The 14,641-nt window shown below is 40.2% G+C and overlaps 1 protein-coding gene across 1 annotated transcript; it reads left to right on the top strand.

Moving 5' to 3' along the window:
• The first annotated feature begins 880 nt into the window (after window positions 1-880).
• Window positions 881-7,940, top strand: lhx1a (LIM homeobox 1a). The gene is made up of 5 exons (XM_047036248.1): window positions 881-1,529; window positions 2,874-3,097; window positions 3,600-3,877; window positions 5,971-6,136; window positions 7,561-7,940. The coding sequence occupies exons 1-5, from the start codon at window positions 1,360-1,362 to the stop codon at window positions 7,938-7,940; spliced, it is 1,218 nt and encodes a 405-aa protein (XP_046892204.1). The 5' UTR covers window positions 881-1,359.
• The last annotated feature ends 6,701 nt before the right edge of the window (window positions 7,941-14,641 follow it).

Raw genomic sequence — 14,641 nt, 5'->3', positions numbered from 1 at the left:
CTACCAAGTTGAACCTCGCCATGTGCTAAAGCAGGTTTGGAAGATGCAGTTTAAGCTTAGCCAAAACTCATTTCAAACTCAGATTCGTTTCTGATGAAAATACGCTATTCTATTGACGGGTATTCTTAGTTATAGCATAGAAAAACAATATAGCCTAGTCTCTAGATGAGATTAATATTAAATGAACAAATAAACATGGAAAACCATCCTATAACATCTACAGTCAGGTAATACTTTGCCAATGCTTATCACCATGACAAGCTTCATCTTCGACAAGATGCGCATATCTACCTTGGAAAACGATTCATGCTGTCCATTTTCCCGAAGACGGTGGATCACGGACGAGACACTCTTTACCCAGACGGTCGTCGTGATTCTGCTCACCATCCACATTCACAACCATATGACAGTTTCAGGCAAATTTTGACAATTGGTGTCTTCAGTTCCCAATAAGCAGTAGAGTGCACCGGCGCGGCTTTGTAGGGATAGCTAATGGTTACTTGCATGGAGAGGTGCTGATTGGTTTCGCCTCAGCCTGACGTCACGAGTCCGTGAATAAGGCTGGCTTGTGTGCTTTCAGAAACATGCAGAGTACTGGAGACTGAACGAAGAGAGTCAATCCTGCACAGAGACTTATGCTTCCATCACTAGAATCTTTGACCAAAAAAAAGAAAAAACAGGACCAACGGAGCCGGAGGAGAGACACTTTTTCTTGAGATATTTGGGGTTTATCGTTTTGTTTCTTGCCGGGCGCTCGTCAGTGGATAAGCGGCCATGTCAAAGTACATCGAATTATTTATAGGCACGCGTGTCTTGCTGTGTGACAGTATTGCTCTGAAACCAGTTTATTAGATGCGTCTTCGAGTCCTGAGTGGCACACGTCTCTTTTTTGTCCAATGCTTCACTTTGAACACCACGGAGACTTGCAGACAGGCTATGGTGCTTGCCATTTAGCTAATATTTAGAAGGGGGCTGATATTTTGTCATTTGATTGGCTCAACACAGGTGTGTGTTCTGTGTGTGGGAGTGGATCCAAAGGACTGAATCTCGAGGAGCCAAAGGTATTGGTTCTACCTCACACCTAAGAGGACGTCTTGGCAACGGTCGCCATCCTGCGTTTGGACCCGATACCTCCGTGCTGGCCTCTTAAGCATACAGGGAGAAGCGCCTAAAGCGACCGATCGACTGTACCTTAAAACACATTGACCCGGGACCTCCAACCGACTAAGGAACAAAACACCCAACGAAAGCAGTCGATGTTCGGTCTGGGGTGTTGATTTGTTTATCTAGTCGAGTTAAAGGACCTGAAGCTCGGGCTGTAAAGACCACGGTATCATTGTGGGTGCACATCCAAAGACGATGGTACACTGTGCAGGGTGCGAGAGACCTATTTTGGACAGGTTTCTCCTAAATGTTTTGGACAGAGCATGGCACGTGAAGTGCGTTCAGTGCTGCGAGTGTAAATGCAATTTAACAGAGAAATGTTTTTCGCGAGAGGGGAAATTATACTGCAAAAACGACTTCTTCAGGTGAGATGTGCTTTAAAACCTCACATTTATCATTGTTTCATGTTGTACAAGGTTTTCGCGTATTACTGTTGATTCTGTATGCAGCGTCATATGTTAGTCTTAGATGTAGATAGAAAGAAAAACAAAGGTCTAATTCTAATCCAAAACAAAGGTACACTTTGCAATAGTACATTTTTATTAATGTAACCTATACTCTTACATTATGACCGTGTTGGGAAAGGAAGATTATTTTAGGGTATACAAACTAGACATCAAACCTTTTGCTAGTCTTTCTGAGGATAGTTTTAATTTGTTGCGCAAAAAAGTTGCTTAGGAAATAATTAATTAATTAAAGGCTACAACAAGGCTACGCTTAAAAACCGGCAGTTGGGCCTACTTGGTGTTTACATAATGGAGTGTAGGCCTAGTATTTCCACAAAACTAGGCTACCAAATACATTTCGTTCGGTGCCAAAGGTGTGAATTAGGTCCGTGTGGTGAGTGATCAGAAGCTTTGATTAGGGCGCAGTAATTAACGGCTTGTTAATTTGTATTTCAATGCTAAGCGAAGGACAGCGGCATTAACTGTGTGTACTCGTTCCCGGTAGGGGTTCGAAGGAAATCACACTTTGTGTACAAGATACAGACGGCCAGAAAAGCCGCTAGAATCAACTTCACTGGGATTCCGTGTTGGAAGTGTAGCTCACATGGTGGTAAAGCTGTCTGGACAGATCCATGTGTTTGCACAGCTCGAGTGAAGGATACGTGATAAATTGATTTAAATAATAAACCAGTGTAAAAGATCAAACCCGCAGACAGTGGAATCACAGACTGGCAATCAACAATTAGTGTACATAATCTCAATACACATTAGGCCTATGCCTTACAAGAAATAAAACTAGGATAATCTCTCGTAGAATCAATCATTGTGTATTGCAGTGCATGTAACCTATATGTGCCTCTTCTGAGTCTGTTGGACCGCCAATAAGAGAAGCAAATCAATTAAGAAAATTACTTTCAAAGCATGCTATATTTTCTTTATATAAATATAGGATCTATCCCCAAAAATATGCTACATGTATATTGGTCTATATTTTGCCATTTTCTCAACGATTCTAAAATAGACTCGCTCTTTATGACACACAATTCGGTCGTGTAATTCAACAGTTAAGATAAGCCTAAATAAAATAGTAGTTTTAATAAGGTTTCATTCATGTTATTTGTTATGACAAAATATTTGTAGGCTATTTCCAAAATATTGTCTGCAGTCAGAACTTTTCGCATTTGACCTTGCGGCCTATAGTAAACAAAAGTCTTAATATTCTAATGCTTTTTAATAACAGACTTCCTATTTTTTTCCTAACAGGCGGTTCGGTACGAAGTGTGCAGGTTGTTCACAAGGCATCTCTCCGAATGACTTGGTACGGAGGGCGAGGAGTAAAGTGTTTCACCTCAACTGCTTCACGTGCATGATGTGCAATAAGCAGCTTTCAACCGGAGAGGAGCTATACATCATTGACGAAAACAAATTCGTCTGCAAAGAAGATTACCTAAGCAACAGCAATGCAAAAGACACAAACCTTCTCTCAGGTACGACGAACGGCTTCATAATATGGCGGGTTTCACCTAAATTGTGATGAATGTGATGCTTTCAGCCAACGCTTTGAAGTCGAATGATCATGCATCATTTCAGTGACTGGAGGTATATCAGATGTGGCTTAATAGCCCATTCACAGATGCCTATTTATAATATCATATAGCTAAATGGTTCGATAACAAAAAACGTAGATGTTTTATAACATTTCAAACATTTTCTTGAGATAGCCCATGCGTGTCCTCTTAGTTAAAATATGCTAAATGTTGATTTGAGACTTGGAGGCCTATGTTATTCCATTGATAAGAACAATAATAATAATAAAAGCATGTTTTAATGTATAAAATTGCCCTTCATCGAAAATGATTACCCTTAAATTGAAAGCCAATTGCAATGGCCCAATAATGTATTCTGCACTGTTTGGTGACAACATGTAGGTCTATCTCAATTTAATTGTGTACGCCTTCTAATATTCGCTCCATTTTTTCTCTTTCACAGTAACAGCATGTAGTGATCCGAGTTTATCACCGGATTCTCAAGACCAGTTACAGGACGACGTAAAGGATTCTGAAATAGCCAATTTATCGGACAAAGAGACTGGTAACAACGAGAATGACGACCAGAACCTCGGTGGTAAACGACGTGGACCTCGAACCACCATCAAAGCAAAGCAACTGGAGACTTTGAAAGCAGCGTTTGCAGCGACCCCAAAACCCACGAGACACATCAGAGAGCAGCTCGCACAGGAAACGGGGCTGAACATGCGAGTTATTCAGGTAGCCACATTATATAACGGCAGATAACACTGAATTCACACGTTTGCAATTCTTTTTTCTTAAAGCCACTGGAATATTTTTTGTTTAAGCTCTGTGAAAGAAGCAGCTAGGTGAGTCTCGAAGAACGGGTGGTGGGGGAACTCACCTTGTTCGTTTTCAGGGTTACGCGCTCATTAAAATGTGTGAGAAAGCAGTTTATATTTTATGGAGAGTATCTCCCTAAGCGCCTGAGCTAAAACGGGGGAGGGGGTACTCGGAATGGGGTCTTTGTTGGCACTTGCATCATTGCCGGGCGCGATGTCAACAGTTCGCCACAAACAGAGGCCTCATCAGATTCACGCCGTTCCTTTCTCATTTCCCTTCCCTTAAAGAGATGGGCTTTTCTCGAAATTGCCCATGTCACATTGGGATTCAGTGAGCAAAACATTGGCTGTCATCGAGGATTATTTGGAAAGGGTAATTTATATGGGTATTTTTGATACTTGGCTACCAAGACAAGTAAATACGCCAACTGGCTCAAGACTGGTGAGAGCGATTGGGAGTCTTGGCAGCACTGTGCCATCACGTTTTGCGACCACATTTAGCCATGCTGTGACCATTTTCAGTCAAGTGTAAACGCAGAAATCAGTTTTACGAGACTTCCGAAATGCCCCTTTATCCCTTTAATCTAATATGGAGTTTTCAATTAGGTATTCCATTTTGTTCTCAAGTAGCCTAGAATTGTTATACTGAAACACAAGATTATTTCAGAATATAATTTATCAACTTGCTGCCAATTGCAGTATTACCAAATAATTATATTAATAATGTTAATTTATAATAATATATTACAGTAAATAATCGAGAGGCTATGTACCAAGTGTATTTGTAGCCTACTTATCATATGCCTATAAATCATACTGTCGGTAAACGCATTATTCTATTTGTGTTCTATTCATGTAACTTGTAAGTAGGCAACTTAGTCGTCCTTAAATCAAAATATAAGCTATTTTAGTACAGCCTATATCATATTAAACTGAAAGGTTCTCACGATTTACGTGTGCATGTTTGAGCTTGGCCTTGTAGAACCGAGGATAATGTCACAAAACATTTTCCAACGCCTCAATTGTTGGTCAGCAGGAGTAGGTTGTAATTTCGTGTCGAGCATAGGGGCCGGCAAATCTACATCCACAATAAATAAATAATAATATCTACTTAAATCACTGTCTAACTTTAATGTGCTGCGTGGTTGTGCTTTCATACCCATTAATTCGAAATTGGACGACAAATCTGGAAAGAAAAAAATGGTTTACAAAATTTATAAAGAGGCGAAGTTGGATATTTAGGAGCACCAAGGAAGAGTGTAATTAGCAGTAAGAATTCAAGGGTGGGTACATAGATTACGAAATAATAACCCAGGCAGAGCATGTTAATATATCTGTAACAACCCTCCTATTAAGTATTAATTTTAGATTTTAAGGCCCTGCTGCTGCCCCCCTCGGTTGGGGTAAATGGGGGGTTAAAAGATCATTAAAAGAGGTTTGATTCCAGACTCTTCAAGAGACGATAATTAGGAATAATTGTGTCACTGCAATACAAATTCGCTCCATCACGTCACCATCACGTAATCTTGACCGTCAGGACATGGCAGGAAAAGCACATGTAATTCATCCCTATGTGCTATACCTTGACGTCGATTAATAACAAAACACTAAACTTATTCGTAAAAAAATAGTTTGTTTTATGCATGATTATTTAGACGAAAGAGACTTGTTTCATGCCAAACATGTATTTTAAATGAAGTGTGGGAAATTATAAAAGTTATGCTTAGTAAACTTATACATTTAAAAGCAATCCCAGGTACTAGGTCAGACTAGGGTAATTTTATGTTGTACTTTTACCTTTTGCTGTCAATAATATGTTCCCTTCAGTTAAGATATACACGATTATAGGCTACCCCACCTCCATAGATTATGCCAATAGCATTTTGGCCACAACCATTGCTGTGTGAGCTTTTTTAATGAAATATTTAATTACAGAAATACGTTTTTGTCACGTAGGCTTATATATCACATTGTATTAACCATAGCCTACTTGCCCGTTGTGCTTCCTAGGTATGGTTTCAGAACCGGCGGTCCAAAGAGCGTCGTATGAAGCAATTGAGCGCTCTGGGCGCAAGAAGGCACGCGTTTTTCCGCAGCCCGAGGAGAATGAGAACGCTAGTGGACCGGCTCGAACCTGGGGAATTAATTCCAAACGGCCCTTTTTCTTACTATGGAGGTAAGAACGATGATGAAAGGCTTACGTGTCTCAGAGGGGTTTATCTATTTTCACGTTAGTTTGAAATGTGGAATAATTTTACATGTGTCTGCCAAGCGCTGTTTCCATTTGTCGCGCTACCCTAGGACGCCTTTGATGACTATCGTGGCTTATCTGATGGGCGCGCGGACGTTGAAATAGTCTAGAAGCTACAATAAGAGGGCTGTTTTAAAATGCTTTTAGAAGAGCATTACCGAGCAAGGTTTTAGTCAGATTTTTCTTAAAACAATCCTACCACCTGTCGGCTTTACATGAGTAATGTAACATTTAGAGAAATTAAATAGGCCTTTGTGTTTTTTGTTTTTTTTTACCGTACATGATAGCTTTAGGGACTTGGCTATATTATGTTGACACTGATCATATTTTAAAGGAAGCCAAAAAGCGAAAAAATAGGGAGTCAATTAAGATAAACATTAATAAAAATTACAGTTGCATAATGTGCAATAACAATAAATGCATTTGGTCTCAATTGCACATTTACTATGAATCTGAATACGTATCAATCTTCTTAAATATTTTGTTCTTCTCTGTGAGATATTTACTATATCAGTACCTCATTACCAAATTCATGCTGTCTTTGGTCTTTGTGTTCAGAGCAGTTTTGTTAATATGTAACTTATACATATCATTATGAGGTCAATAGGTGAATGTGGGCTTCAAGTAACAATACTGTCTCACTGGCCAATCTCATGAACCCCTCTCTAATGTAGCCATCATTTTGAAATGTTTTCTAACAAAATGAATCTTTCAAATGGAGAAACTTGATTTTATAGGAGGGATACTGTAATAATCCACTGTTTCCAAGTGTAAAGGTGTTGTGTTATTTAGACATTTTAGCAAACAAAGGAACTGACATTTGCGTTTAATGTAGGTCCATAGTTTTAAGTTGTTTGATTGGTTGATTGAAATTCTCGTTTTAATTTATGAAACTTATTTCTTATTATGTGTGTCCTAAAATATGTTACAATGCCGATGCCATTAGTAATGTATTCACTAAAATAGTAGCGTCCTGTTTCTGTGACTGTAAAGAAAATCCTCATAGTCTTAAATAGTTTTGTTGTGATGGGAGGATTTCAAAAGTGCTTGGGCTTTTGTCTTTTGTGGTGGGCTTCCCATGTCTAATAATATTCTGCCTCAATAAGAAATAGGTCTCTTTGTGTAAAATTGCTGATGAAATGACCCATATAAAAAACAAATTCTCCCCATCAATTGAAGCTTTGATTTAAGTGTAACGTGTTCTCTGACTAATGTGGCACAACAAAGGTTTCTCTGTCACACAACTACAGGCGACGTATATTCAATGGATTTCCCACAACATCTCTGACAATTATTTACTCGCACTCATTCCTCACACGTCTGATCTTGATTTTCTTGTCAATCCGCAGATTATCAAAGCGAGTACTACGGCCCAGGAGGGAACTATGACTTCTTTCCTCAGGGGCCTCCCTCATCGCAGGCGCAGACCCCTGTAGACCTCCCCTTCGTGCCCTCTTCAGGCCCTACGGGCACCCCGCTTGGCGGCATGGATCATCCTATGCCAGGGCACCACCCCTCAAGTGAGGTGCAGCGTTTCTCTGACATCATGTCCCACCACCCAGGGGACTCGCCCAGCCCAGAGCCCGGGATCCCAGGGCCCCTGCACAGCATGTCCTCGGAGGTGTTTGGCCCCAGTCCGCCCTTTACCTCACTCTCCCTCAATGGCAGCGGATATAACAACCACCTGTCCCACCAACCCTCGGAAATGAACGAGGGCACTGTATGGTAGCTCCAATGAGCATACTGTACAATAAGGGGAATGGTAGGGCCAAGGTTAGAGACACCTGTTGAATCCTTTTTTTGGTCTGTTACATTTATTTATTTTCCCCATATGATTTGTTTTGCAAGAAAGATATATGGTGAAAAAAACACGGCGTGGACAATGTAGTTGTAAACATTTACCTTGGTATTGTGTTGATGTTTTGATTGCTTCTTTTTCCAAAACCGAACAAGGACTTTGGGCGCACAAAAGAATGTGTGTGTGTGAGACTGTTGAACCGAAGGCCTCGGGCCCCTGCCCTCCATGACTGTGACCCCTCCTGACTCCTGTCAGTGGCCTAGCACAGTGACAAACCTCCAAACATACATCACTGGGAAAAAAACACAATTTCCAAAACAAGTAATATATCCCCAACAAAAGAAATATCATTAGCTACTGTCAAAGACTCAACAGCTTTACAGAGGAAAAAGGAAAGGCCGGTTAGTCGAACGGTAACCCGAGCCACTGGCACCAAGAAGGCTGAATGACGTTGGACTCTATTTATGACACTCGATATGTCTCTTGTATTTATTCAAAAGCTCCTCAGACCTCTTTGCCTCTCAAGGCTCTGCCATATTGACACTTAAACAACCTTTTCAACACTAAATATGTTTCTCAAGGCCAGGGGAAATACCTTTTTTTCTTCCATCTGGACTAGTTACTTTTCTTGGTTCGAGAATTCCACCAAATCTGAAAGATGGCCTTCAAAAGGCAGTCACTAAAACAATATATGGATTGTAAAACCCTTTATTTGAATGGAAGAGAACTTGAAATGATAATGAATTCTACCTTCTAAGAATCTTTTAATGGGGGCCTGAAAGGGACTTAGAACAGTCAACTGTTTACGTAATATATTTAATTCAGGAGTTAAAAAGTATCAAACCATGTTTTAGAACCTCTTGATCCATATACAAATGTTCCAAGCAACCAACCAAACTTTTGTATTGATTTTATTTATATTGTATGAAGACAAACACGTTTGCTGGGGTTGTGTTTCACTGTGCTAGTTTGTACAAGATGTTGTTTACAAAAAAATTAAAAAGATTTACAAAAAAAACACAAGTAGACAGTTGCCAAATAAAAAATAGCACAATACTGTAAAAGTGCTTTGCACCATCATCTGCAGAACGTGTTGAGACAAAGTGTAAGTGTTAAAAAACATGCTGAGAAGTAATTTACTTCTTAATTTTTTAGTCTGCTGAACAGCATTCATAAAATTGTTAATATGACATACTTAGACAGGTTTTATTTTTGTGTCTTTAAAGGAGAATCCAAACTATTAAAATTGATGGTCAAATATGCAGCAACCAGCTGCTACTTTCTTTGAATATCAAACCCTCATGGTATGTCTTTTATTGTTCCAATAAACCTAAGCTTATGTGACCTCCAGTGCATATTAGACCATTCACTGTATAAATACGACATGTTGGAAAAAAATGTGTTTCTAATAAAACTAGAAAATATACAATTTGAATGAAAATATATTTGTATTAATTGATGGTCTAATAGCAACTTTATAATATTTGACCCTATGCGTTTAGTTTTGGGGTATGAACCCTTTCCCGATCTTACCTATTTATCCTCCTAGGTTGAGTATTGTTTGTTTGCATTGTGAGGGGACAATGGTATTCGGTATACTCCTTATCTAAGACTGGTATTGATTAAATGGAATCAGTGAGGTTCCATTGACAGATCTTAACATTCATAAAAATCTGGGTGAAGACTGCATTCTGGCATTATACACAATTATACATTCAAAAGGTTTTTGCTTCGGTCAGAACCCACTACAAAATGTATTAAATTCCAAAAAGTTTACAGTCAAACATATACAGCGGTGCCTTGAAATGTAAATATTTTCGTCCTCCTTGAGTAACGTTAGTTTCACTCCATTGTCGCACAATAGAGCATGAAATACTTTGGCTGCAATTTCAACTGTATATCTGTGAATAAGTCATATGGCATACTGCTGGGATATGAATAACAAGGAAATCTTGCTGACTTGCTGGCCGAGTGACTGCTGCCAAACACAAGAGGGAGTCCCTCTTTAATTCTAGAAACTGAATTCATAACTAATGCTGATATCGTTTTTTTCCCACAGTCCTGACAGATTCTTTTTATTTATTAAAATATGTCATTTATTACATTTTCTTGAGGTTGTGGAGGATTTCTTTCAAGCAGTTGTTACAGTGTTCTCGGTCAGGACTGAATCGTTCTTTTATTTTTATTTTTGTACCTTTTAGTTCTAAAGTTTTGAGTTGTTGCTATGGGGCGGTCATTCTTGTGGGAGGAGATGAACCATTCCTTGTGTGTTATTGTACACAGCAAAGTGACAGGAATTCATCCACTTAGTACCACCACACACACACGTAATTATAATAACAGTATATATCTAGTACTCAGATATTACTAGCACATAGAAACCAGAGCACAGAAATTGCTGGCTCAAAATTCTTACACATATTGTTTCCGTCAGAAAGGATTGAATAAGGCCAAATAGTGTGTATTCAAATTAATAAATGACCAGGTGTTTATTGGCAGGGTAATGTAAAATTATTCATAGGTTCCAGTTGGAGCAGTGTGGGCATGGGATTGTGGCCTGTATCTGGGGAAAGTAGCCCTTATCTCTCACTAACCTTCATGCTGCTAGACCCCCTCCACCCCTACCCCCCAGTCCGTAATCCACCATGAATTAATCATGGCCCTGAGAGGTAACCGGGCCTGAGGAGTGCAGGCGAGATGGTGGGAGGGTGGGGTTGCATGGGGGGGGTATAAGACTCCGCTGAACCCCTCGGCTTAGCCAAGACGTTAACGCTACACGCCACCACCCAAGGCCTGCAGTAGGGGAGGGGGTTAAGACCATGGCTCTTTAAATTCAAATCTCCTATTGATTGGGCATCGGCTATTGGTTCTAAACCGACCTTGTCGTCGCAGTTGAAAAAAATTAACACACCTTAACTGTATTGAGTGATTTTAAATGACGGTTTAAATTCTTGAGCGTAGTCATGTGACTAGCCTACGTCCTCTGTGGATAGGTTGGACGGGAAGAGGGAAAGGAAGGGGGGCTTTTACAGGACCATCATACCATCATACCTGTTGGCTCTGCAGCCCAACATAGTTTGAGAACCCCTCTCCACTATGTGAAATTCTGCAGCTGTAAATACACAGAAACAGGGCACGCATCTTCATTGCTTTGCAATCAAATGAAACACGACTGGGAACAATCTTGACCAAACATGAGAACGCCAATCAATTTCATAGGCTGGCTGAGAAAGCCTTTTTTCTAGTTTGTCTTTCTTTGAGTCGGTGATGGTGTGTCTAGACATGCAGTTCACTCACTAACTGTGAAGCTATATTATTTTTGTGCTGACTTGCAGATAAACGGGTATGGAGAAGCCACCCGTCTCACTGGCCAATATGGTGTGAGCTGTACTTGTCTGAGAGACAGGTGAACCTGTCACAGCATTTCCAAAAGGCAGGGATAAACGGTCCTCATAACTCCTTCCTTATGGCTGATCCTAATCAACTTCCTTATGGCTGTTTACAATGTACGATACAGTGTAGGAACCAACATTTGAGTCATTAACTTCATGTGACTATACAGGAACACCGGTGACCTTGGACAGTGTAATACAAGGCAGCCATTTGGTTTCACATGCATCTGCACAGGAAGATGTCATTGGAGGGAGAATCTACTTGGAGGATTTCTCAGAGGGCAGGAATCTGTGTGATGGCATCTGCAAGCCCAGCTCCTTCACAGTAGACCAGACTTCAATAACATTCAAGAAAGAATAGAATTCTGTGTTCAGTAGCAATGTTGGAGGCTTTACAAATGCGTTATTAAACATGGTTCTCTATCTGCTGAAATTAAGTAATGTTTGAGGTTAGAGATGCAATTCGCGGTTGCGGCTATTGTTAATTTATAACTCCAAGATATAGGATATATAACTCAAATTAGAGTTTTAGGGTTATGGTTAAGTCTAAGGATTTAGAGGTATAAGAAGTTAGATTGGATTGAAACAAAAGTTTTAGAGAAAGTTGGTTGGTTTTTAATGTGAGATTCATGGATTGTCAGTCAAGTGTTGTTACCCTGTTCCATCTGTGAGCCTTCTTAATGTGATTTCTATACCTCCAGTCCCCTGACCTGTCCTCTAAAGCTTAACATCCATAATGGGTCCTCCTAGTGGTGGAACGAACACCAACAATATTAGCAGACTGAATTTATTATGGGAAAAAAAACAGTTGTCGAGTTTGTAAGCAAATATTAGAACAAGTAAGCCCCTTTACCTAACCTCATTTAATTATTGTGCAGAGTTCATTAAAAAAAAATTGGTAAGTAAATAGACTGTCAGGTTTTGGGTCGAGGCAGGGAGGGGCTGGAAGGGGGCGGGGGGGTTAAGCCTTTTTCACTAAAGAGTGGAATCCAGTGCAGCATCACACTAAGTGCATTTGTACAACCAGCTAACAGCACAGCTGCAAGGCAACCCTTATCACCCTGCCATGTTGTAACAGAAGCTCCAGGTGTCTGTTGGCGTGTTACTGTACGTCGGCACGCACTGCCGTTGTTAATTAACGCAATCCCCTGCTTATCCAAAGAGGGAAATACCTGGATTAGGGAGAGATTTGTGACTAAAACCTGAGACATTGCTAATCAATTTAAAGCCATTAGACAATTAATTTACTTTGGTAAGGGTGGATGTTGCGCGTACTAATACCGTATTCTGATGAGTATTGAATATATCCTGTTGACAGGATTGAGTTAGCAACCTGAATGTACTGGAGAGGCGTAAACAAGGCCAGTAATGTGTCATTGTGTAAGTGTCCACAGCATTCCTGCAAGAATAGAGACACTACAGTATATCTTCCCAGCTGGCTACTTACCTGTAACCAATGCATAATAACCTGTGTCTGTGCATGTGTGTGTGTGTGTGCGTGTGTGTGCATGTTAATAGAGAGGGACATACTATACAGCAAAGATGGTTGAAGGTATAAGCACGGGTTGTGTAGGGCTGTAGAGTGCTACATTGCTGATGTTGACTGAACCATAGTGGAATGTAAAAACTGTTATTCTGTTTCGTAAGTCACAATTGAGGATGAGGGCTCAGAACATAAAAGCACCCCAGATAGTTTTCATTGTTTGGTCATCTTGATCAGCATCTTGATCAGTTCAGAAAACCAAACTTTCTGAAGACTTCCTATATCCAAGAATAAACATGAGCTAGCTGGTATCCAACGTTAGTCATGACAGCTATAAGTACACGTCCATCGTCTAAGGGTACTGTCTTGGCCCACAACATATCGAGGGCCAAAGACTTTCCTTTAGCCTAGAAAAATCAGTCTGGAATATTTTTTCCTTTTTAAAAAACATTCATTCCAATTAAAGAAGGCCTGTGTGAGTGCAGCCAAGCAGCTCTGTTATTCAATTCCATTAGAATGAACGAGGCAGCCGCATGCAACCATGCAGTTAACAGGAATTAAAACCATAGGCAAGATGACGGATTACATCGGAAATTGAGGTGTGTGTATGTGTTTGTGTGTGTGAGTGTATGAGTGTATGTGTGTGTGCTACCAGTTGTGGGTTTTTACTGTATGAGTTTGTTATAGCATTTTGTGTTTTGCTTATATGTGCATACTTTGCATTGACACAAAGTTCAGTGCATACATTTTGTAGTCTAGGCATGGTTTTGGGTGCACTTGTCATTTCGGTTTTTGCCAGATGTGGTTGTGTGTGATATATGATTTCATTCGTGATGCATACATGACAGTTGGCACCATTAATCATAGTTAGAACATACGTAGTCTGTGAAGTGACCCTTATTGTGCTTTTTGTAAAGTCAAAATAAGTTTAGGATATTATTGACTTGCAGACAGGCTGAAACGTCATGTGGACGGGTATTTTAGTGGAGGAAAGCATGGAGTGGCACATTTCCTGGAACAGGTGTGTCAGTTATGGGCTCAGTGGGTGTGTCTAAATTGGTACCATATAATTCCGACACACCCCTTTGCAGCTTGAGCAACACCTTTGCATAGTAGCTTAGCCATGCAGTTAATTAGAAACAAAAGCTGGAAAATAATTAATTAGGACTGCAATTCCTTTTCTTTCTTTTTTTTTACCCCTGCCAAACTTTATAATGGAGTAGACTGGCTTATAGAATTACAATGAAGTGTAATTCATTAAAGCTGGAAGACAGGGGAGACCAGAAAGATGAATGGTTATGTTTCCACCTCAGTTTTCCCAACCTTCACTGGAGGTGTTCTGAACATGATGAGTTTTGTGTTGGTCGTCTTTTTTTGTTTCGTTTTTCCTTCTTTTTTCGGCATTGAGTGAATGCGCGGCAATTTAAATGAGTTGACTTCGGTAACTCACCTACACATGTTGCTTTGAGACCCACTTTGCCCATGTGCTTTCCTTTTGGAAACAGAACAAAACACTCCAATCTCATGCTAGCAAAAGAAAAATGGAGAGGATCTCGTGCTGAAGTACCTCCCATTCACCACAACTACTCTGTGGCGCCATCTACTATGGAGCCTTCATCACAGGGATATTTATGAGCTTTTTCCAGAGGGTAAGGACAAGGTCCTCTCCAGTGTTATTTCACAATGGCCATACAGAGAAAAAAAACCTGGTGATTGTGAAGCCTGCACGCCAGCACTAACATGGACAGCGCGCTCTT

This window comes from Hypomesus transpacificus, chromosome 15 (genome assembly GCF_021917145.1).
Source record: "Hypomesus transpacificus isolate Combined female chromosome 15, fHypTra1, whole genome shotgun sequence".
NCBI lineage: Eukaryota > Metazoa > Chordata > Actinopteri > Osmeriformes > Osmeridae > Hypomesus > Hypomesus transpacificus.
This window is presented reverse-complemented; position numbering and strand designations above follow the sequence as displayed.